The sequence below is a fragment of the Podarcis muralis genome, chromosome 1 (genome assembly GCF_964188315.1).
Source record: "Podarcis muralis chromosome 1, rPodMur119.hap1.1, whole genome shotgun sequence".
Taxonomy (NCBI): Eukaryota; Metazoa; Chordata; class Lepidosauria; order Squamata; family Lacertidae; genus Podarcis; species Podarcis muralis.
Window position 1 is genome coordinate 51,172,777 of NC_135655.1, and position 20,911 is coordinate 51,193,687.

At 47.4% G+C, this 20,911-nt stretch overlaps 1 protein-coding gene across 10 annotated transcripts in view; it reads right to left on the reverse strand.

The window, feature by feature from the left end:
• Positions 1-264: 264 nt before the first annotated feature.
• LARGE2 (LARGE xylosyl- and glucuronyltransferase 2) overlaps positions 265-20,911 on the reverse strand; it is a 54,388-nt gene continuing 33,741 nt past the window's right edge. For 9 of the 10 annotated variants that reach the window (XM_028727149.2, XM_028727124.2, XM_028727115.2 and 6 more), the window contains 14 exons: positions 14,059-14,216; positions 12,403-12,662; positions 11,653-11,735; positions 11,182-11,305; positions 9,134-9,305; positions 8,605-8,709; positions 6,986-7,098; positions 6,659-6,784; positions 6,326-6,481; positions 5,258-5,421; positions 4,233-4,511; positions 3,895-4,041; positions 2,992-3,187; positions 265-2,868 (listed from right to left, as the gene is read on the reverse strand). In XM_028727149.2, coding sequence (XP_028582982.2) covers positions 2,671-2,868; positions 2,992-3,187; positions 3,895-4,041; positions 4,233-4,511; positions 5,258-5,421; positions 6,326-6,481; positions 6,659-6,784; positions 6,986-7,098; positions 8,605-8,709; positions 9,134-9,305; positions 11,182-11,305; positions 11,653-11,735; positions 12,403-12,662; positions 14,059-14,176 — 2,241 coding nt within the window. In that variant the 5' untranslated portion in view covers positions 14,177-14,216 and the 3' untranslated portion in view covers positions 265-2,670. The remainder of the gene's footprint in view (positions 2,869-2,991; positions 3,188-3,894; positions 4,042-4,232; positions 4,512-5,257; positions 5,422-6,325; positions 6,482-6,658; positions 6,785-6,985; positions 7,099-8,604; positions 8,710-9,133; positions 9,306-11,181; positions 11,306-11,652; positions 11,736-12,402; positions 12,663-14,058; positions 14,217-20,911) is intronic. The other variant, XM_028727179.2, reaches the window with a different exon arrangement.

Consider the following 20,911-nt stretch of genomic DNA (forward strand, 5'->3'; position numbering starts at 1 on the left):
AAAGTAGACCTGTTGAAAATAATGACTAATTAACTTGACTAAGGCCCACTAATTTCAGTGGATCTACTTCGAGTAAAAGAAAGTTGGATACCATGCAGAATACTTTCCTGTCCCTGGCAGATTTGTGGGTTGTAGCCAAGAGTTCCCTGAAGGAATTGTTTCTCTGGTTTGTTCTCTCCCCTGTTCCTCATTTTCATGACTAGTAGAAATGAGGAACGCATTAATACTATGTGGACATAATAACCAAACAACTCTCACAGCAGCTTGAAAAGGATTTTCCTCAAAACTTTAATGTTTTTTAAAAAGGAATACTTGTGCCCATGCTGTACAGTGCTCAGTGTGGGACAGTTTCAGCGTTTACATCAGCCTGTCTAGAGGGATGGAAAACTTTAATCCCAGCACTTTGGAAGCTCTTGAATTCCATGAAATCAAAGGAAAAATCAAAGAGTCCAGCAGCAGAAGACCCTAGACAGACTCCAGAACCAAAGAGAGAAACTACCAGAAAATCTATGACACCCAAATCATTTACAGCTTGTGAGAAATCACCTTAAATTATATAAACAGCAAGGAAAGAGTTTTCCCATTACATCTCCATCCTTGTGCTCCAGTGTTTGATAATTGTGGACCATGGCTGGGCTGAAGCTGCTCCCAGCACAGACATTCAGCTACAGCATACATTAACAGACCCTACGTCAGTTGCAGATACAGCAATATGCTCATGTGTTCCTTTCTTCAAGAAGTGGAGTTAGTCCCTTCGAGCATCAGGTTCACCAAGCAGCTATCAGGACGGAAGCCTGCATGCAATGACTTGCCTACTTCCATGGTTGCACAGACTTAATCTGTAATCAGCTGTGACACTTAACTGAAGACAATCCGATTCCATTATGGACCCCTTCACAAGGCCCAATTGTGCAGTCCTTGGTCCTGATCATACAAACACACAGTTTGAGCTGATATTACTCAGGAAAGCAGCTGATCAAGGCCATAGTCCAGCAGATATAGGAAGGGCAAGACTTGCGTTCCTCCATGGGAGGGGGAAAGTATGTTTGGCAATGATGTGCAACATCAAGCTAAACAAGATTTACTGAGTAGTAGCCATGATAAGAGGTTCTATTTAGCTCCGGTGAGATGAACTACACCCGCATTTTAGATGTGGGGGTGGGGTGGGGGCGAATAGGCAAGCAGGGTTTGGGCTTTTTCCAAAATGCCCTGCTTACACATTTTCAAGGACTCTCGCCTGAATCCTGTTGGAAAGAAGTTCGTTTGGACTAAAGGGATCTTGGTTTCAGCCATGTACTCACAGCAAAGCATGTGCGCTATATAGCCCCTGTAACAAGGACCAGGCTTTCCTTACACTAGGCTTTTTTCTAGATAGTAAAGTTATCCATGAAGTAGGCACAAGGCAGATTGAAGAGAAGGTTCCTTACCACTACCCCTGACAGCCACATTTCTTGGTGGGCAATTTCCCAGAAGCCATGTGGTGGTGGACAATAGCACCGAAGGCAGAATGTGGGTGAAGCAACAGTTGTGACTCTTCTGCCTTGTGTAGTTGTGTGTGTGTTATGAGAAACCCTGTGCTAAAATATTTTCTATTCCAGTGCAGGGCTTCTCTACACACACATTATAAAAAGGAAAGGAAAGGCTGCACCCATAGAGATAAGCAGGGTCACATGCAGCCCTTAGGCGTCAGGTTCCCCACTTTAAACTTTCACAGTAGGTCCCACATCATCCTTTTCCCATCAGTAAAGCCCTGATCCATGACCAACAGGAAGGCTATGCAGATTTGTAAAAGGGTACAGGCAACTCCTATTTTGCATGGGTTGAAAGAATGTGCAACTGTGCACACATACGCTGGTTTTGGACCTGCAAGATGGTGTTACAGGGTCGGGTGGGCTTATGCATGCTCCACCAATATGCACAGTACCCTGACATACAACCCATGCACAAATTGAGTTGCCTGTATATGCATGCAGTCCCTCTTGCCACATATATAGGAATAGCTCACATAAGATTTTCTAGATGCTCACTTTATATGATTTAGTCATAATTGTCCTATTTCGGTTTTGGCTTAGAGGGGACAAATGAAAGAGCTGGAAATAAGATGGGGCTACTACACTGATAGAGGGACACAACACATTAGTAGAAGTCTCAATTCCCACGTCTAGTCTACCTTTCTACCACAGGAAACAGGTGACTGTAGCTGAATTAAGGCATCAGGCTCGTGGGGTGGGAAAGGCCCACCTTCAAAACAGCAACAGAGGAAGTTGCTTTAGAGTCAGGCTACTGGTCTGTCCTCATTACTGTCTACACCAACAGGAAATGGCTCTCCAGGATGTCAGCTCAGGAGCACACCTTCCCTCCTCTTCATTCCCATGCTTCCCCCCTCAATTTGGAAACAGATGTACACAAATGTATGTAACTTGCCTGATTTAGATTGGGAGCATTGTTTTGATTGGCTCCATAGCCCTGAATGATATGCCACCTGCCCCACCCCAACCGGCTGCAATTGTACCCACAACTTAGACAAAGTGTGTAGCACCCGGCTACCATTGGGAGAGTGGCTCTGCCGTAGGTCTGAACTGCTCCAGGACAAGAGCGTGGTCCGCTGTCCCTCCTCTGCAGGGCAGGAGTTGCCTTGCACGGACTGTCCTTTGGTGTGTGTCTTGCCGTTCACAGGCTTCTCTCGGCAGTGAGGTATTTGAGTGCAGCGGCGCCATACTTGCGCGACAGGTCCTGGTGGAACTCCTCCCGCAGGGTCTCCAGGCAGTCGCGGTAAGTGGAGCTCAGGCGGAACTTGGAGATGTCAAAACTGGGTGCGTGAGGCATATGGATCATGAAGGCATTGGGCAAGACCAGCAGCTCATTCTCCTACAAAAAGGCATGAAGTTGCTAGAAAGGCCGGCTCCCTTGGAAGCCACACCCCCCCAGCCCTGGATTTCTGGGAACGCATAAAGAGGCAACCTTGCGGGAGACATTAAGCAGCACACTCACCTGGGCGTCAAGCTCCATGATGTGAGACACCTTGTTCCAGCCGAAACCGACAAATCTCTGGTCGTACAGGGGGCAGTCGCGCCTCACTACAACGTAAGGCTCAAAGTGCAGCTGCCACTCCACGCGATAGGGCACCGTGGCTGTCCGCCACTTGGCATAGTCCGTTGGGGCATGGCCCTGAGGCCACACATGGTACCTGCACACAGATACACAAGGGAGCTGAGAAAAGTCTGCACCTTGGACTCCTCGTCTCCTAGTCTGACACTCCGACCACTGCACCACACTGGCTGGGGTAGCCAGCCTCTTAGAGCCATTCTGAACCTCTTTAGTCAGCAGGGCAGAGTTGGGCTTGGATGAGGGAGATTGGGCTTCATGTCTTAGATTTGCCACAGACCCACAGCATGGCCAGGGCAAAGTCACCTTGGTCTCAACTCCCCACCTGTAAAATGGCAATGATGCAAATATGCCCCTACGAGTGCACAGCTGTGCCCTAACCGGTGGCTGGGAACTGGATGAGCCCAGGACTAAGGAAAGGGGCATGAGGAAAAGCAGAAGAATCATAGGATCCAACGAAGAGTTGGGGGGGGGGTGGAAATGAGGAAAGGGACTATTTATTTAAAATATTTGTACCATGCTTGGCACGGGGCTCCAAAGCAGGGAGAGGGGACAACATGGAATGAAAATAAAGAGGGGGCAAATTGTGCCCCTACATCCCAACAGAAGAATGAATGCACATATGCCAGTTAAAAATGGCCAGTCAAATTTTAGACTGCAAGCCACCACTAAGAAGGGTTAAGTGCTGGGGCTGGTCATGCCTGTTATCTGGTTTCAGAGGGCAGTCCAGCAATTGGTTGAGCCAACATTTCAGCTGCTAGCGAGGGGTTTTTTGGTCCCAACACCTACCTGAAGGTATAGAGGGAGCCCATGTCCAGCATGGAGAGCAGCTCCGCTTTGGATTTGGGAAAGGTGAGGCGGTAATGCAGAGTCTCAAATGCAGGCACAATGAGGGCTGCCTTCCTTTGGGGCAGCTCAAGCTGCAAAATGGAGGTCCTGAGGCACAAAGGGGAGGGGGAAATGCTGTTGGTCTGTTGCTAAACGGAGGAGTCCAAGCATCCTGTATCCCTTCCCCATGAAAAATGTTCAGTGCTGGCATGGGACCGACACATACTGGTGGAGCCATCCTCTCCCAGTATGGAAGTGTCTACTGCTTCACACAGGCTGGGAAAGGGCAAAGCACCCACCTGAGATAATCATAGAGGCCATACATAGGCAGGAAGTCAATGTCCGTCAGGAAAACGTAAGATGTCTGTGCATTCTTCAATGCTACGTTGCGCAAGAAGTTGACAGGGTAAAACTGCCCTTCCTTGTACACAATGTGATAGGCAACGTTCCTGCGGTTACTCAGCACTTCCGAGGCCTGGGCATAGCGCAGGAATTGCTGGGCCTCTGCATCTGACATATATAACGCCAGACTAATGGGGCCTGTCCAGTGTTTACATATGGCCTCCAGCATCTGTAACCTGCAAATCAATGGGACAAGTCAAGAGTGCAAGACACCCTCAGTTGGCAACAACAAAAAGCCACAAGGCTGAGCCACCCAGGCCTGAAGGAACAGGAGAATCTGCATCCAGTCCTGCAGTGAGTTTTTCCTTCCTGGTTTCTTGTGTGTGCAAGCTTCTGTTGATAATTGTATCAGAGGAGGCTGTCTACACTACGTCCTGGAAGCTGCCACCATTTGCACACAATTCCTTGGCTTCTTAAAATATAAGCTTACAAAACTTGGTGCAACTGATCTGGACAGTATTGGTTTTGTGTTGATCCTCTTCCTAACTATTGTCCAATCCTTCTGCCACCATCAGAACCATTCTTTTAATGGCTGGCTTGCACCATTGCACCCATTTTCTGACTCATGCAGCTAGGTTTTGTTCCTTTCACATTTCACTGCCATATTTCTTCTATTCTAGTATTCAAGGGATACTAGTCATCTTTTGCTAAATATTTCCCAGCAACTCTGGGTGATAGAAACCCATTCTAAAAAATAAACAAAAGCAGAATTCTCTGGAAAGGATTGTCACCTTCGCAGCTGGGCAGTGAGAATATTGCCATAGAGATTTCCAGTTTGATTAACTCAGCTTGGGCACAGAGGCCTCCAGGACCAATAAATTCATATAAAAGAGCCACAAGCTGGCTGGACGTTTAGCTCCCAAGCAGAAGAATTTATGCTGGAAGGCACAACATCTCCCCCTCTTCCTTTCCCATCTGGTACCTGTCCATGGAGAGCTGAGCTACAAGAGTGACATCAATTGCATCAGCCAAGATCGGGAAATCGTACTGCAGGAAGAAGAGATGCACCCGGTGCTGAATAAGGCTCTGTCTCCGAAAATCATAGCAAGGATCATCTTCATCCAGCTCCTCTAGGGCCTGCTGGAGCTAAGTTTTACGCAGGGGTGAGAGGACAAGGAGAGAGAGATAAGGCTAAGTTGGCAAGTTGACCTAGAGTGAAGCACAGTCACAAAGCAGCTTTAAAAGGCAGAGTTTCTAGAGCCTGAGATACTGCTGGGAGACTTTTGAGCAGGGGTCAGCAAACTTTTTCAGCAGGGGGCCGATCCATTGTCCCTCAGGTCCTGTGGGGGGCCAGACTATATGGGGGGGGGGGAATGAACGAATTCCTATGCCCCACAAATAACCCAGAGATGCATTTTAAATAAAAGGACACATTCTACTCATGTAAAAACACCAGGCAGCCACACAAATAACCCAGAGATGTATCTTAAATAAAAGGACACATTCTACTCATGTAAAAACACACTGATTCCCGGACCATCCGCGGGCCGGATTGAGAAGGCGATTGGGCCTGATCCCAGGCCCAATCTAAGACCCCAGGCCTCAGTTTGCCTAACCATGGTCTTGAGTTTTGTACTAAGCAGAACATAACCTCATCAGTCCACTAATCCTAACTGAAATAATGCGAGCGCGTTGTTCTGAGTGTGGTGAAAACGTGCCAGATTTCTTTAGGTTTGCCATTACATTTTATTAGGAATAAAAACTAGAAGAGAACAATGAAACCCAAGCAAAATATCATGGGTGCAAGTAGAACAACGACTAAAAATCACCATCACCAGGCAACTTAGCTGGAATGAAGATGCCTCACTTAGAAAAGGAGGCCGAGACAATCAGGGTTTTAAAGAGGCCAGGTTGCATAGTAAGGCATGCACATAGTTTATTGAGCTACACACCCCCTCCATTTAAGAGAGCAGCTAAATAAATGGGAAGTCTGGAGGGATTTTCCATTTCAGGCATGAGAAGAAGGGAGGACAGAAAATTAGGCTCCCACCTGGCCACTGGGCAAGCTGGGGAGGCTGGCACAGCCAAAAAGCTCCCTGCGCAGCAGGTTGCCATCATACTCGAGGAAGGTCAAGTAGAGGTTCCGGAAGAACTCCACGTGCTTATTCTTCACCCGCAGCTTCTTGGGAGAGTTCCAGTGGATCACCTGAGAACAGACAGCTAAAATATAAGGCTGGTTACAGATGCCAATCCACTCCACATCTTCAGTCAAGCCCCTGCAGAACTAACATTGTCCTAGACTGGCAATGCCTGGAAGGCTCAGCCAAGGGTCACCATTGCAAAAGGAATTCAGGGAAGACTCAGCCAGGGAGGAAATGCCCACCTTAAGATCAGACACCTCTGTGTAGCACTGCTCTGCGCGGGTGTGATCAGAGAGCTGCACGTTCCAGAAGCAAGGGAGTTGGTATACCAGCGTTGGGCTCTGTTTGATCACTGCATTAAAAATGTCCTAAAAGAGAGATTGCAGTTTGCACACTGGGCACTCTGGAAGAGGAGAAAGGCCCAGAGTAAAACCAAGTGTGAAGCCAAACGAGGAAGAAATAAATAGGTCTTTATCCCGCTACAACCCGCAATGTCTGCAGGAGACAAAAGGTGTGTCCGGGGGCCCAGGCTGGAGGACAGCGAGGCGTGCAGAGCTCAGAGCACTTGCCTGGTCGGCCAGCGAGGTGGACAGCATGCTCATGAGCTCCCGCTCGGCTGTCAGGCGCCACATCTGCTCCCAGCCGATTCGGCGTAGGCGCTCCAGCAGCAAGAGGATCACTCCTAGGAGAAGAGGAAACCATGAGCACCACAACGATTGGACAGAAGCAACCAGGGCATCCCTCAACTCAACTCTTAACAATGTACTTCCACAATGTGCATCTTTTTAGAAGTGGAAGATGGCTCTGTTTTCCTGGATCCCCAGGAAACCTTGTGTTCTTAAGATCCCTTTGGTGAAAGAGTTTGCAAACATCTTAATCAATAAAAATGCTATTTTAAAATCCTTGCAACAGGAGGAGTGGCTGCTCTTTAGTGTTGACAACCAAGCTGACAAGCATGGAGAATGAGTCTTTTCCTATTGCTGCTGCTGCTGCTGCTGTTGCAGCAGCCATGAACTCTTTCCTGCCTCCCCACTAGGGGTGCCTGCCTTGCATGGAGAAACAGTTCTCTGGACAACCACCAGGTGGTGCCAAGATATCCTACAGACCTGCCAAGCAGCTATCCATGATAGAAAGCTTGTTTCTGGAGTCACTGTCTATCAAGAGGAGCTGGTGTGCATGTCTATTGCCACGCCATTCGACCCAGCTCCATCGCTGGTTACTCACACTCTGAAATACCAGCAGCAGAATAGTTTACAACTTCACTGAACTACAACTCCAAGGTGTGTGTGGGGGGGGGGGGGCAATGACAGTCAACACTGGCATAAAACCAAATAAGCATGCCCTACAAAAACTGCTAACGGTAGACTTGGAGGCCACCTAGTCCAGGCACCTGCTCAATGCAGAAAATCCAGAGAGAGAACACCTAAGAGACAGCCATCTATCCTGCTTCCATTAACTGGTCTCATTACTGAACTCTTTTTATTCTTAGGTTTTCCTAATGTTCAGCTTCTGTTATCCAATCCCAATGGAGCCAGTTCTGCCCCTTGAGGCAGCAGGGAACAAGTCTATGCAGTCTTCCATGGGACAGCCTTTTGGGCATTTGAAGCATACTACCCTGCTCCTCTCCTCCTTTTCTTCAGGCTCTGCAAACCAGTCCCTTTAATCCATGGGCACTGTGATACTTTTGCAGTCCTCCATTGGCTCCCCTGTCATGAGCTAGTGAGAGGGGTGAAAGGTACAAAGAACCAAGAGAGGATTGTGGGGAAAGCACTGCTCTTTCTCACTTCCTTTTTCGGCTCTCTTTGCTTATGAAGCGTTGGATTAACTTTATAGGATCCAGCTTTTACCCAGATTCCATGGGAAGCCAGAGTGTGTGTGCACTATGCCTCTCAGGAGGTAGGGGTGCTGATCTGGGGAGAAGAGTAAGAAATGATCAGAGGGGGTGGCACCCACAGCATTCGCTCAAAAATCCAAATCTGCCATGGGTATGGAAAGGAAGCTACCTCTTCTTTCCTCATAGGACTAGTTTTCCTTGTGCTCATTGGGATTTGCTCAAGACCACCTAGTCAACTTCACAGTTGAACCAGGATATCTGAACCTAGATATCGTCACATACAAACCCAGCCACGGGAACAGAGGACTGCACAGACATCATCCTGTCATGTTCCCACAGCCCTCTGGAGCGCACCTGTGTTGAAGCCACGTCCCAGTGCTGGCCATGGTTTATGGTTCTTCCAGAGATTCCCTAGGTACCAGTCACTTTGGTTTTCCACCAGCCCAATCACCTGTTTGTCTAGATTAAGAGATAAGAAAATGAGGCCAAAGACAGCTAACAGACTTTGCTTGTCAACAAGATCGGTACTCTGGAACTCACTCACTAAGGATCATCCCTGCTGTATAATTTTCAAAGGAGCAGAGTAGATGGAAAGACCACCGAGTAAGAAAAGAAACCCTTTCAGTATCTAGGGCCACCAGAGCTGTCCTATACCATGAGCCACTGCCTCTGGAGAGGTGCTCAAAGATGGTCAACGGCTGGGGCAGGGAACTTGTGGCCCTCCAAATGTTGCTGGACTATAACTCTCATTATCCTTGAGTATCTGGTCATGCTGGCTGGGGCTGATGATGAGAGAGTTGGAGTCCTCAAAGCATCTTGGAGGGTCACAGATTCTCTGTCCCTGGTCTAAAGGATCCCTATTCTCCCAGTGGTCATCACTTACCCGAGAACTTCCCAAAGATGGCCCACAGTTCAGCAATGTCAGTAGCAAAGGTGATGTCTGTGTCCAGGACAATGACCTTGGAGAGATCAGAGGGAAGAGCCTTTGTGAGCGTCAATTTCATCAGCCCATAGATTCCAGAGTAGTGCTTGTTGGGGATCCAAGAGATGTCCGGCTGCAAAAAAAAAAAGAGGGGGGGAGGGAAACATTTCAGAAAAAGAGAACAGGCAGGCCAGCATCAGCATCACATGTCTGGTCTATAGCCAAGAAGCCTAAAATTGCTCTTGTTTCTAAGGCTTGAGCAACAAGACAATACTGAAAATGAGGCCACGACTCTAAACTAGTCTGTATGTCTTTGGTGAGATTTAGAAGCGCTTCACACAAACAAAGTGATGTAGGAATGCTTTCAACTGCAAAGATGGTGCTTCCACATGGCACTCTTGTTTTGGAGGGCAGTGGAGACAAAGCTTACACACAAATGGAAACCTCCATGGAAATGCAATTCCAAGCAGCCTCCATGTCCCTTGCCATACCTATGAAACAGGCCTGCAAGTCTGTAAGAAGGTATCTGGGGACTAGCGAACTTCATCAACCTGGTCATTATTAACATTTTCAAATGGGTTATTCTACTGATATTTTTGTGTTTTTATATTGTAAACCGCCCTGTGGATCTTTGGATGAAGGGTGGTATAGAAATTTAAATAATAATATAGTGCGGCAAGACTTCAAAGGCATCTATGGACTCCCAATTCTGCTCTAGATTTCATGGCCCCTGAGTAAGAGACCTGCATTTCCCCCCCCCTAAAAATTCCCACCCCATCTTCAGTGAAAGCACATGGTCTGTTCAACCACAACCCACTTTCCTGTAAGGGGGGGGGGGAATGGAGTGTGAATCATTTAACTAAGCTTGGTTGGGTGAACCTTACCTGTCTAGAAAGTTTTGGATGCCAAACATATATCTGGGCACTGCCAATTGTTTTAGACATGGCAGAAAAATGCATGTTCTCCCACCCCAGATCTAATTTCACCTTTCTTCATCCAATTCAGCCAGAAACAATGGAGAGTGACTTTCTGATTCACAGCAGAATAAATAAGGCAACTCCATTGTTTAAAATCTAAGAGCTTTAATCCCAAACCAATTGAATCAAAGAGTACAAATGCATACTCCTGGAATCTGGCTACTTTCAAATTTCAAAAACAAATAAATTATGTTTCTATCCCTTCCTATTTTATTATGGACAACAACTTGCACATAAAGTTTTGGCAAGAGCGAGAGGAGACTGTCTGGCACAGTGCCCACTGTTCATTAGGAATACTTATGTGGCCTTGGAAAACTCCAGGTGCTGCTTCAGGGCTCCCTGCCTTAATCGTTCTGCCCTTCTGTCACTTTGCTGAAATATTAGCATTCTTGGACATCAGAATCATTAAAGTGCATCATACAATCATTTCAATTGCAGATTTTGGCTTCTGTTCTGTTGCAAAGTTCTAGGTGACCTTAAGGATGATTCATGACCTTTTGGATCCATTCACAAGCTTGGATCCAGCCACTATCCATCAGGGGGCTCAATTCCAAGGAAAAATGTGTTTAAGTATATTGTATTTATTGTTTCTTAATTACGTTATTTAAAATAGTATTATTCTTTTAGTAGTAGTAGCATTGTTTCGTTTTTAATGTGGAATTTGTATTTTATGCTTACGTGAACACACAGAAAAGCACACACACAAACACACTTCTCCCACCTCCCCAAATATGTAAACCACTTAGAGACTCCTGCTGAAATGAGAAGGTTAACTTTATATATTTCTAAATCATTCAGATCCTGTCAACAGGTCTTCCCACTCTACAAACGAAATGACAGTAGTAGCAGATGAGAGCACAGAAAACAATGGAAAGGGTTTGCGTCTCTCATCTCCAAGCAAGCCATTCCTACGATAGGGCCTTCCCTACAGGGCTGCTCACTTCATGGGAAGAGGGTGTGGAGAGGGAAGGGAAGAGAGGGAGAGGGAACAAATGGAGAAAGAGAGAACGAGCCTGGCTTGATCTCCCTTGCCTTCAGGTCATCAGCATTGTAGAAGCTAACATGAACAGAGGGCACCATCCAGGACTCGAACAACATCTGCAGGATCTTTTGGGCCACAGAGTCAGTGATGAGATGGAAGTGAAGAGGGTTCTTCCTGCCAAGGAAGGAAACAGTTAATGCTTGCAATAGTTGAAAGCAAGATGCGGAATACATCCAACTCCCTCATTTTGCGCCCCCCCCCCCCCCATGCAGCAGCTGATGCCTTGCTATGCCACATACAGAACCCTGGCAGCTGCATTTAAGTGAAAAAGGATGGGGTCAGAGGACCCTAACTAGTCTTCAGTTGTTCTATTTCCCCCCAGCACATCCAGAACTGCAGCTTGGAAGCAAAAGTGCAGAAAGGCATCCTATTTTAACCCCGTGTTCAAGTCCTGGGAAACTCAGAAGTCTCCGCTACCTGCTCAAAAGAAGAGCAGCCTTCCCCACCCCCTCCAAGGTTACCTGTGGAAGAGGATGGATTTCACCAGGGTGACGACATCCCGACTTGCATTGTATCCAGCACAGACAATTGCAACATGGAGAAGCTGTCCAGAAACACAAAGATGCCATCAGGCCTGGCCCCCCCAACCACAATTCACTGCAAGAGATCCTCTCCCCCCTTCCCCTCCAAGTGGAGCTTTCAGAAGCCGCTTCCCACAATACATGCAAAATCCACCTGTCCTGCCAGGGCCCTTTCTTCTTCACCCAAGTCAGTAAAAAAGGGTGCGCAGAGAGTTCACTTTTCTCAGAGCAAAATGGATAATACAAAACGTTGATGGACATAGAAACCAGGCACAAGTGAGGACTGCCTCCTTGCCCTCAGGGGATCATCATACCAACACGTATCTTAGGGTTCAGAAAAGTATTACATTGCAAAATAAATATCACGCTACCTACAGCAGGAAGCGGCAAGAGTGGGAATTATATGGCTACACCTATTATCTTTGGGCAAGGGCAGCCAACGTCACAGCCTCCAGAGGTTGGGAACTACACCTCCCACCACTCCCAACCATTCTAAGCTGGCTGGGGATGATGGGATATGTAGTCCAAAACCTCTGGAGGGCACCATGTTGGCTACCCCCATCTCAGGGAACAGAACAGGTTGAGGAGCCTGAACAACAACACGCCTCTTGCTGTGCGACCCTTCCACAGTTTTGCCATAGCTGTTTGCCTGCAAGGTGCCTTGGCAGCCAGTTGGGACGTCGCCTTTACCTCACACTTCTGAACCATTCTCTGCTTGAGGCAGCCGGTGCTGTTGTCCCTTCCATCCTGGTCCTCTATGAACTGCGCTCCCTGCTGGCTGCTGTCCGTCCCATCCACAGCCTCGTCCTGCATCTGAGACTGGCTGAGTTGCAGCCTCAACAGCTGGTTTTCCTCTTCCACTTTCTGAACTTGGGACACCAAGGCCTCGTGGTTAAGGTATCGGCTTGACTGTTCCCCAAAGCAAGGCGGGAGCAGGAAGGAGCATCCATCTATAGAGGGGATCCCCACCCCCCAGGAAAAGAAAACATAAATAGGGGAGTGGTGAGAGGAGGAGGAGGAGGATGCATAGTCACTGAGCCTTTTGCACATACTTCAATGAAACAAGAGGGACAAGTGGGAAGAAGGATGAGAGCGGGAACAAATATTCTATGCAGGTTTCTTGAATTCATATAGCAAGGTTGCAAAGTTCCAGCACTATAAAATATTCCCCCTATCTCTTTGCATAGTCTACAATTTCCCTTTTTAGATTCAATTATATTAATTCCATCGGCTATCTTTCTCTGCAGTCAAATGGACTTAATATTACTTTAAGACTATTCAATATGAAGCTGAATGCTGCTCCTCAAGTGAGTGAATTTGAATCTGTACACTCAAGAGTGAATGTACAGTATCACCCCACACCATGAATGAGATGGGCAAGAAAGAAGAGAGTGGCATAACAAGAAGGGGCATAGCTCTGCCTCTAGCTTCTCCATTCATAACTTTGCGGCCAGAGAGTAGTACTGTGTCAATGCAACCTAAGAAAACAACATTCTGAAAACCCAGCACTTATTCTCTCTGTAATGTATTTTCTGGAGAGATCTGCCACTGACATCAGCAAGGGAGGGGGAAGGAGGCAACACCCTCAAGCCCTCTCCAGCGAAGGCTCTCTAACGGCCATAAAGGCAAATGCCAGGGAGAAGAACCACACAACGGATGGAGCCCCAGCACCCCCAAGCTGAACATTATTACCAGCTCCAAGCCTGGATTGATCCAAGGAGGGCTTGCTCAGAATACTGGCCCTCTGCGAAGAGAGGCCACCAGGTACAAAGTTCTAGTGTAGAAGATCCAGAGGTTTACAAGCTGCCTTGAATGCTGAGAAGCTGGGAACTAAATATGCTATTTGGTGATGGTTTTTAAATTTCCCAAATTAGAAATCTGGCCCATTCTTCATCATATATGAGAGGGATCAGTTCCTATGTGTTTGAGCTATGAGAAATTCACATGCATCCAAGCAAGGCAGTGGAACCATCCTTCTGTCACCTTAATGTCTGACAGTGGTGGACTCTCTTTCATGGAAGGCTTTTAAACAGAGGTTGGATGGCCATCTGTCGGGGATTCTTTAGCTGTAATTCCTGCATTGCAGGGAGTTGGACTACATGACCCTTGGGGTTCCTTCCAACTCTACAATTCTAGGAAAGCTTTCCTAGTCCTATTACGCAGGAGGAAACAGAGGCCACCCTTTGCCCAAAGGTCTCAAAGTGAGTTGGCAGTATAGTTGCAATTCCACTCTGGAGTCCCAACTCCCACCCATGTGTACAGCTGCCACAGGGCAAATCTGTGGCACATGCTTTCATCACACCACCACCCTTCCGTTGTCCATGGGCCATCCTTGCCCTCACTCACACTCCAGATTACCCATAAAGAGGTAGAGCCATGAGATGAGGAAGACCAGGGTCACTGTGGCAAGCAGCAGCTTCAGCTTCCCACGCCAGGGGCACAGCATGATGGTGGCAAAGGTCATGTGGGCAGGCCTAGCCGCACCGGAGCCAGCATCCTACACCCTGCAAGAGAAGAACAAAAGAGTGGACCAAAAATGTTAACCAGTGGAATTGATCCTCAAAATGGAATCGGAGGACTTTGCTAGACTTGGCTATCCAGAACCAGCAACAGCAGCAGCAAGCAGCTGAAACATTAGCCCCTACCTTTGGGTAAAATGGGCTTTGTTCTGATGTGAGTCCACAGCCTATGCATTTTGCACCAGCAAGGTCTCCTGATTTGAGGTCAACATCCTCCTCTCCCATGAAGCCTCCCCAGTAGCGGGGGCCTCATTCATTCTCCAAAATGGCCAAGGGTTTTTTGAACCATGCTGGAACTGCAAAAGGTGTCACCAGGACTTCTAATAGCATTCGTGGGCACTGACAGCAAGCTGACAATCACATCTGAGGAAGCCAAGGAGTCCTCTCTGAGTCCCACCAGCCAGGATTTGGAAAAGCAAAAAGGATCCTACTCTTTCAACTCCCTTGGCTTAGCAGTAGATAATTTCCCAGTAGGAACTTGCCAAACAAAACTCCTTGAACTCTCAGCTGTGTGCTTCATTCCACCCTAATCAGCACCTGAGTCATCCAAGCTGAACCCAGTTCTAGAGACGCACAGCAAAGGGTAACATGAAGGTCCCTTGTTTTAACATATATTGCTGAAAATGATGCACACAGAGAAGACTTAACCCCCATAGAGGAGATGTGCCATGCACATCTTCAAGAAAAGCCCCTGGTATCAAGAGGTCCTCCAAACTCACAGCTCTTGCCACTTAACCCAGCACCCCTTTGTTCAGCAGAGGCAATTCACTAATACAGTGGTACCTCGGGTTACATACGCTTCAGGTTACACACTTCGCTAACCCAGAAATAGTGCTTCAGGTTAAGAACTTGGCTTCAAGATAAGAACAGAAATCGTGCTCCGGCAGCACAGCGACAGCAGGAGGCCCCATTAGCTAAAGTGGTGCTTCAGCTTAAGAACAGTTTCAGGTTAAGAACAGACCTCTGGAATGAATTAAGTACTTAACCCGAGGTACCACTGTACTTTCTTCCCAAGAGAAACTTGCAGCCCAGAGTATGAACAACAGCCTATGCAGGTCATTGGAAACAGTGTTTAGTTTGGAGATAAGGTAGATGTCCTTGCTCAGCCATGAAGCTCACTGAGTGGCCTCTCGTAAAACATTATCTCTCAAACTACCTCAATTCATGGAATTTTTGTGGGGACAAGAATTCAAAAGCACTTTATTATGCTGAAAAGGGCTACAGAAGCGATAAAATTAATACCTACATTTCTATTTAACAGCTTGACCAGAGCAACCTTGCGCTACTAAACCCTGGTCTGATGAAAGACAGATTTGCCAGTGTGTGCATGGCTCAAACCCTGTTTTCAAAGTTAGGGCCCGGCTCTGCAGTGAGTTAAAATAAAATAAAATTTCTGCAAGAACGCATAGAACAACTTCCTCAGAGTTACAAACCGAGAGCAGGGCAGGAAGATTAGGAGCTGGGACTTTCCAGAGAAGAAGATATAAATTGATGTTCAAAGCAAAGACAGAAAACTGAGAAATGACTACTCTTATGCAAGAAAGGAGATTCCGACTAAACATAAGGAAGAATTTCTGATGGGAAGAGCTGTTCGACAATGGAACGGACTTCCTCAGAAGGTGGTGGACTCTCTTTCCTCTGAGGTTTCTATGCAGAGGTCGGATGGCTATCTGATCCTCAGGGTCACTTCCAACTCTACAATCCTATGATTCTGTGCAATGGGCTTCTCTCATGTCATCAGATTTTGGGCACCTCCTGGTGGTCAGGGGTCAGATGCATATTTTCCATTCACAAGCTCTCTGCAGTACAAAACAGGCAAGACAGACACTCCCGCTTGTGCTGGTCATTTGCTTGGCAACAGGACTGACTGGGCAGGCACAAAGCTGTGCAACCTACATGGGTGACTCTGAACAATGAGCTTAACAGTGTACCAGAGAATAGGCACTTCTCTTTCCCCTGGATACCTTCTATGGTCCCAAAGTTTTACTCTGCAGCATCAAAATGAGAGCACAGAAGAACGGCAATGTGGAGATGCTATCGGAACTGTGATGCAAACCAAGAGAAAGGAACTCAAAATCAAGAGTGCAAAGAAGTTGTTCTGCGCCTTCCTGCCTGAATCAGTAGCGGAGAGAAAGGCAATAGTGGTGGTGCATAAATGGCTGGACCGCCACAAACCAACGCCAGGTTGCTTATGCTTCAGGTGCGCCCTAGTGTGCAGTCCTGCAGTCTTCACTGTGCCCCAGGTTGGTTGTATGGGTGCTGATGCATAACTGAGCTGATGACATCTGAACCTCACGGCTGACACAGAACTTGGTGTTCTGGCGGCAGGAGCGATATCAGTGTTGAGTCAGAGCGCACTGCGCTGTTCCCAGTTTGAGAGCACTCCTGCCACCTTGGTGCTTCAGACAATGCGCACGCACGCACGCGCACACACACACACACACAGCCTTTGATGCTGGCAATGCAATTGCAAATGTTCCAGAATCAGCAGCTCCCTTCAGTGATGTGAGGCAAGCTGTGTGTATACCTCGGCTGTTCTATTTGACAGTCTGCAGAGTCAGCTATATGGAAGCCACATTTAAGCTTATTTCCATTTACTACCACATTCAAGTTTTCTAAAACAAACACAACAGGTATTAAAATCCAACAGAATAAAGGGAATGTCAGACAAGATGGGGAAAGGCAAGAGGAAATGATTGAAGGAGGGGGGACACACACAAAGCAAGCAGGGCCTTTTAGCTTCAAAGTTTCATCTCTGCCATGTGATTTTATACTGCCTTCACTTATTTTTGTTGATAATATGTATATGCTATTATTTTATGAATTTTAGCTGGGGGTTTTTAAATTCCTTGACCATGTAAGCCATACTGAAAAGCAGCAGGATGTAAATATCTAAATAAATAATATTTTAATGGAAGAGGAAAAACAGGTAACCTGTGGCCCTCCAGATGATGTTCAGTTCCCATCAGTCCCAGCTCGAATGGCCACTAGTAAGAGATGATGGGGAGTTGTAGTCCAGCAACAACTGGAGAAACAGGGTCAGCTACCCTTGCATTAAGGAATGGGAGACAGACAGTTTTAACCCAAGAGGCACAATTAATTCTCTCCTGCATAAGCCTCACTGAAATGAGACCATATCAATGGAGAGAGTGAAAGAAAACATCCTGGCTGCTGGTTCCCCATCTTTACCCATGGAATTTGGGCCTTTGGCCCCCAGGCACCAACATGTCTTAGGGAAGCCCTGATCTGATATAGTCCCTGGCAAAGCTGTCTTGCAGATCTCACGTTAAGTGGGCCCATCAGTAAAAACCATCAGGCGATGAACAGATGCTGCACTTGGGCTGCACCTTTTAATTGGCAGAGCATCGGAAAAAAATTAGCTGGCCAACAGAAACCAATTTTAAATCTATGAACATTTTAAACAGGTGGGACTGTGAGTTAAGGGAATAGAACTTTGGGGCAATGTTGGCATGCCATTCATTTGGCTAATGTGTAACTAGCTTTACACACACACACACACACACACACACACACACACACACACACACCTTACACTTAACTTCACTATCTCATTAATGAACCTAGATTTGGCTTTGGGTAATACGCCTATTTATTTATTTATTTATTTATTTTATTTTATTTATATTTAATTTCTTACATGTATACCTCACTTTTCTTCTATTATGGAACCCAAGGCAGCATACATGCAGTCTGGCAGGAGGGACCCATCCAGGCACTGAGCAGAATCAGGCTTGTTTAACTTCAGCAAGGTTGTGGGCTCATATGCCTTGGGTGACCTTGGGTCAACAGACAGATGATCAATCAACTAATAATTCTTTTAATTTGGTGAACAACCCAACCGTGAGCAAAGCCCCTGGATTTAAATGGGTAAATGCTGTGGAATTAGTAGTTTCCAGTCATCAGAAAATGGGTACATGTACAGAGCTGTCAGAAATCTCCAAAAAGAACGGTAACATAGAAATTCCATTATCTAGACTTGGAGGCATCTTTCCCCATGCCCATAAGTGGCTGAATCCAGTCTCTTTCTCCAGTGACTGGCAAGCATTAAAGGGAAGCAAGAGTTTCTCATGTGATTTTTTTCCAGCTTAGCATCCTGCTGTTCACAAAGCTAATCCTTAAGCCCTCCAGTCTCCAATGCGCCTGCTGCATTCCTCAGAGACCCATGAGGCAATTACCAACCAGACAGAGGCTCCATTTAGGTTGAAGGGTCACTGGCTAAACCAAGTGGAAAATGCATTCATGACTGTTCCCTGATCTTCCTCATTTCCCTGCTCACTGGAGTGCAAAGGCATCAACATCTGTACCTTCCCATTAACACCGTGTGTCTAAAACAAACAAACAAAAAACCCTAGCCCAGACAGTCTCTCATGGGTTCCATGTCTTACTTGCATATATGTAAAATGCAAGAAGACCAGACAGCCTTTGCCATTTGCCTGTTATGGAAGAGAGTGAGACAACACAGGCAACAAGGCACAAATTAGTTATTTATTCATTTATTTTGCAAAGGAACAGGGAAAGCACCTGCTATAATCAGTGCATTAAGGGGAGGAGAAGACATTGCTGTGTGTTTGCCTCCTTAAAACTTTTACAGAACCAACTCCAAGCACCACAGATCTTTTACCCAGCATTGCTTCAAAGGGTGGGTGGGGGAGCCCAGATTTTGTTGTAAAGAACATAAGCCTTGGTCTGATATGTGGAGAGAAGAAGAGAGGGTGCATGGGTGGAGTCTACCATATTCACAAGCAACGATTCCCACAGCCTAACATGCTATTGTGGTGCATATTCTTTGAGGGCCCCTATTTGAACAGAACTGTAGAGTTTATTTTCTATTATACAAGTCGTGCAACTGGGTTTGTGGACCAGGTTATGATTTCCTAGCACTTCACTCCCCGCCCCCAAGGGTAGAGTTATAAGCCACACCACCCAAGCCGCATAGCCCTCATCAGCAGCAGCCTCTCGGAACAAGGTGGCCATATCAAAGGCAGCTGCGTTCACACTGTGATCTGGAAAAGCTTGTGCTTCCTTGAAAAGGGCTCCTCAGCAAGAAGATCGGGAAAGAAAGACAGGATTTCCCATCACAGACAATCTTTTGCTGTGACGTACATCTGTAGTGATGTGAAAGCCCTGAATATAGGAAGTTTACAAACCACCATTCTAAGGTTGAGTTTAAAACCCAGTCACTCCCATCTTGCCCTGCATTCTCCCTGTTTTGTCGCTCTTTTTGATTTTATTACGTTTATATCCCACCTTTCTTCCGTCCAGGCACTGCCCAGAGCCAGACCTTCAGCCAAGTGGTGGTCTCATGCGGTGCCTTGGGGCCATATCCTGTGGACTATGCAACTTCCATGGCAAGGACTTTGGAGACAGGAACCCCACTCCTAAGCTGTACTGTACAAGACGGTTACCTGCCCCAACTCTTGGGACAGGGCTGACTTCAGTTCCAAAGTTCTAAAAGAGGTTTTTAGAAAAGTAAGAGCAGTTAATTATAAAGCGGGTGACTCTTGGTGGGGAAGGGTGTCTCTCTTGGGGAAAAGGGTTTTGCCTTTTATAAAATAACAGTTGAGATTCTGCCTGCAAATGAGCTTTGCAGTGGTATTTGACTGTGTAAACACAACCACATACTATCAGCGATAACTATGCTAAAGCAAGGGGAGTTATGCTACAAGCTGAAGGAATGCAGCGTGTGTGAATAACTCCCAATTTTATTCAGGCTGCAAACTCCAAGGGATCAGGTTGAACTTTTGTAGCCTTATTAGTTTGCCCAGTAAGCTGTGGATTCCAAGGCAAATGAGTAGAGCTTCCCACACCTCTACTTCATGCTACAAAGCTTAATCTCTCACTGCCGGGAGATGCATATTGTTAGTGTTTAGGTCAGTGTTTCCCAACCGGTGTTCCGCGGCACACTAGTGTGCCGCGAGATGTTGCCTTGTGTGCCGCGAGCGAGTCCAAAAAAGGTTGGGAAACACTGGTTTCTCTTTCAAAAAGGAAACATGGGTTAAAGCGGCGCCGCCGCCTCCCACTCACTTTCCTGCTCTGGCTTCCCTAACAGTTTTCCAAGTTGCATCACTGGATCCAGCCCCCTTTTCCACATGTGACACGGGAAAGGGAAAGGCCTTTGAGGAACCAGCGCGAGAGGCTGCAGCCTGGGAATTCCCTCGCCCTGCCCAAGGGAAAGGCAATGGCCGGCCCCACCAGGGAAGCACAGGAACTCTGGGCTCGCTTTCGTTCGGCCCGCCTGGCTGGGCCCTTCTTTGCTCCTCCCTACCACAGAGACGAAACCGCTTCTCGCTCGGTATTCGGGCCAGCCATAGAGGTGCCGAGGGGCAGAGCGCCCGGGCCAATGGCGCTGTCTTATTGACCGGAACTTCCGAGGTGAGCGTGCGGTTGGCCGCTCTAGGCTTTCCCCGCCCCTTCTCTCTCGGCGGCGCCTGGACTTGCGAGGAGAAGCCGGAAGCCGCGGGACTCGGGGCCACTCGGGTCTCAGTCTCCCTCGCCTGCCTCCTCTCCATGGCACCGGGCAGCGGGGGACCCGCCAGTCCCTGGAGCCGCCTCCGCAGCGGGACGGCAGCAGCGGCGACGGCGGAGCGGAGGCGGCGCCGAGGAGAGCGGTGACGCCGCCTCTGCCGCTCCCGCCGCTGCGCCTCCTCAGGCCCGGCCTG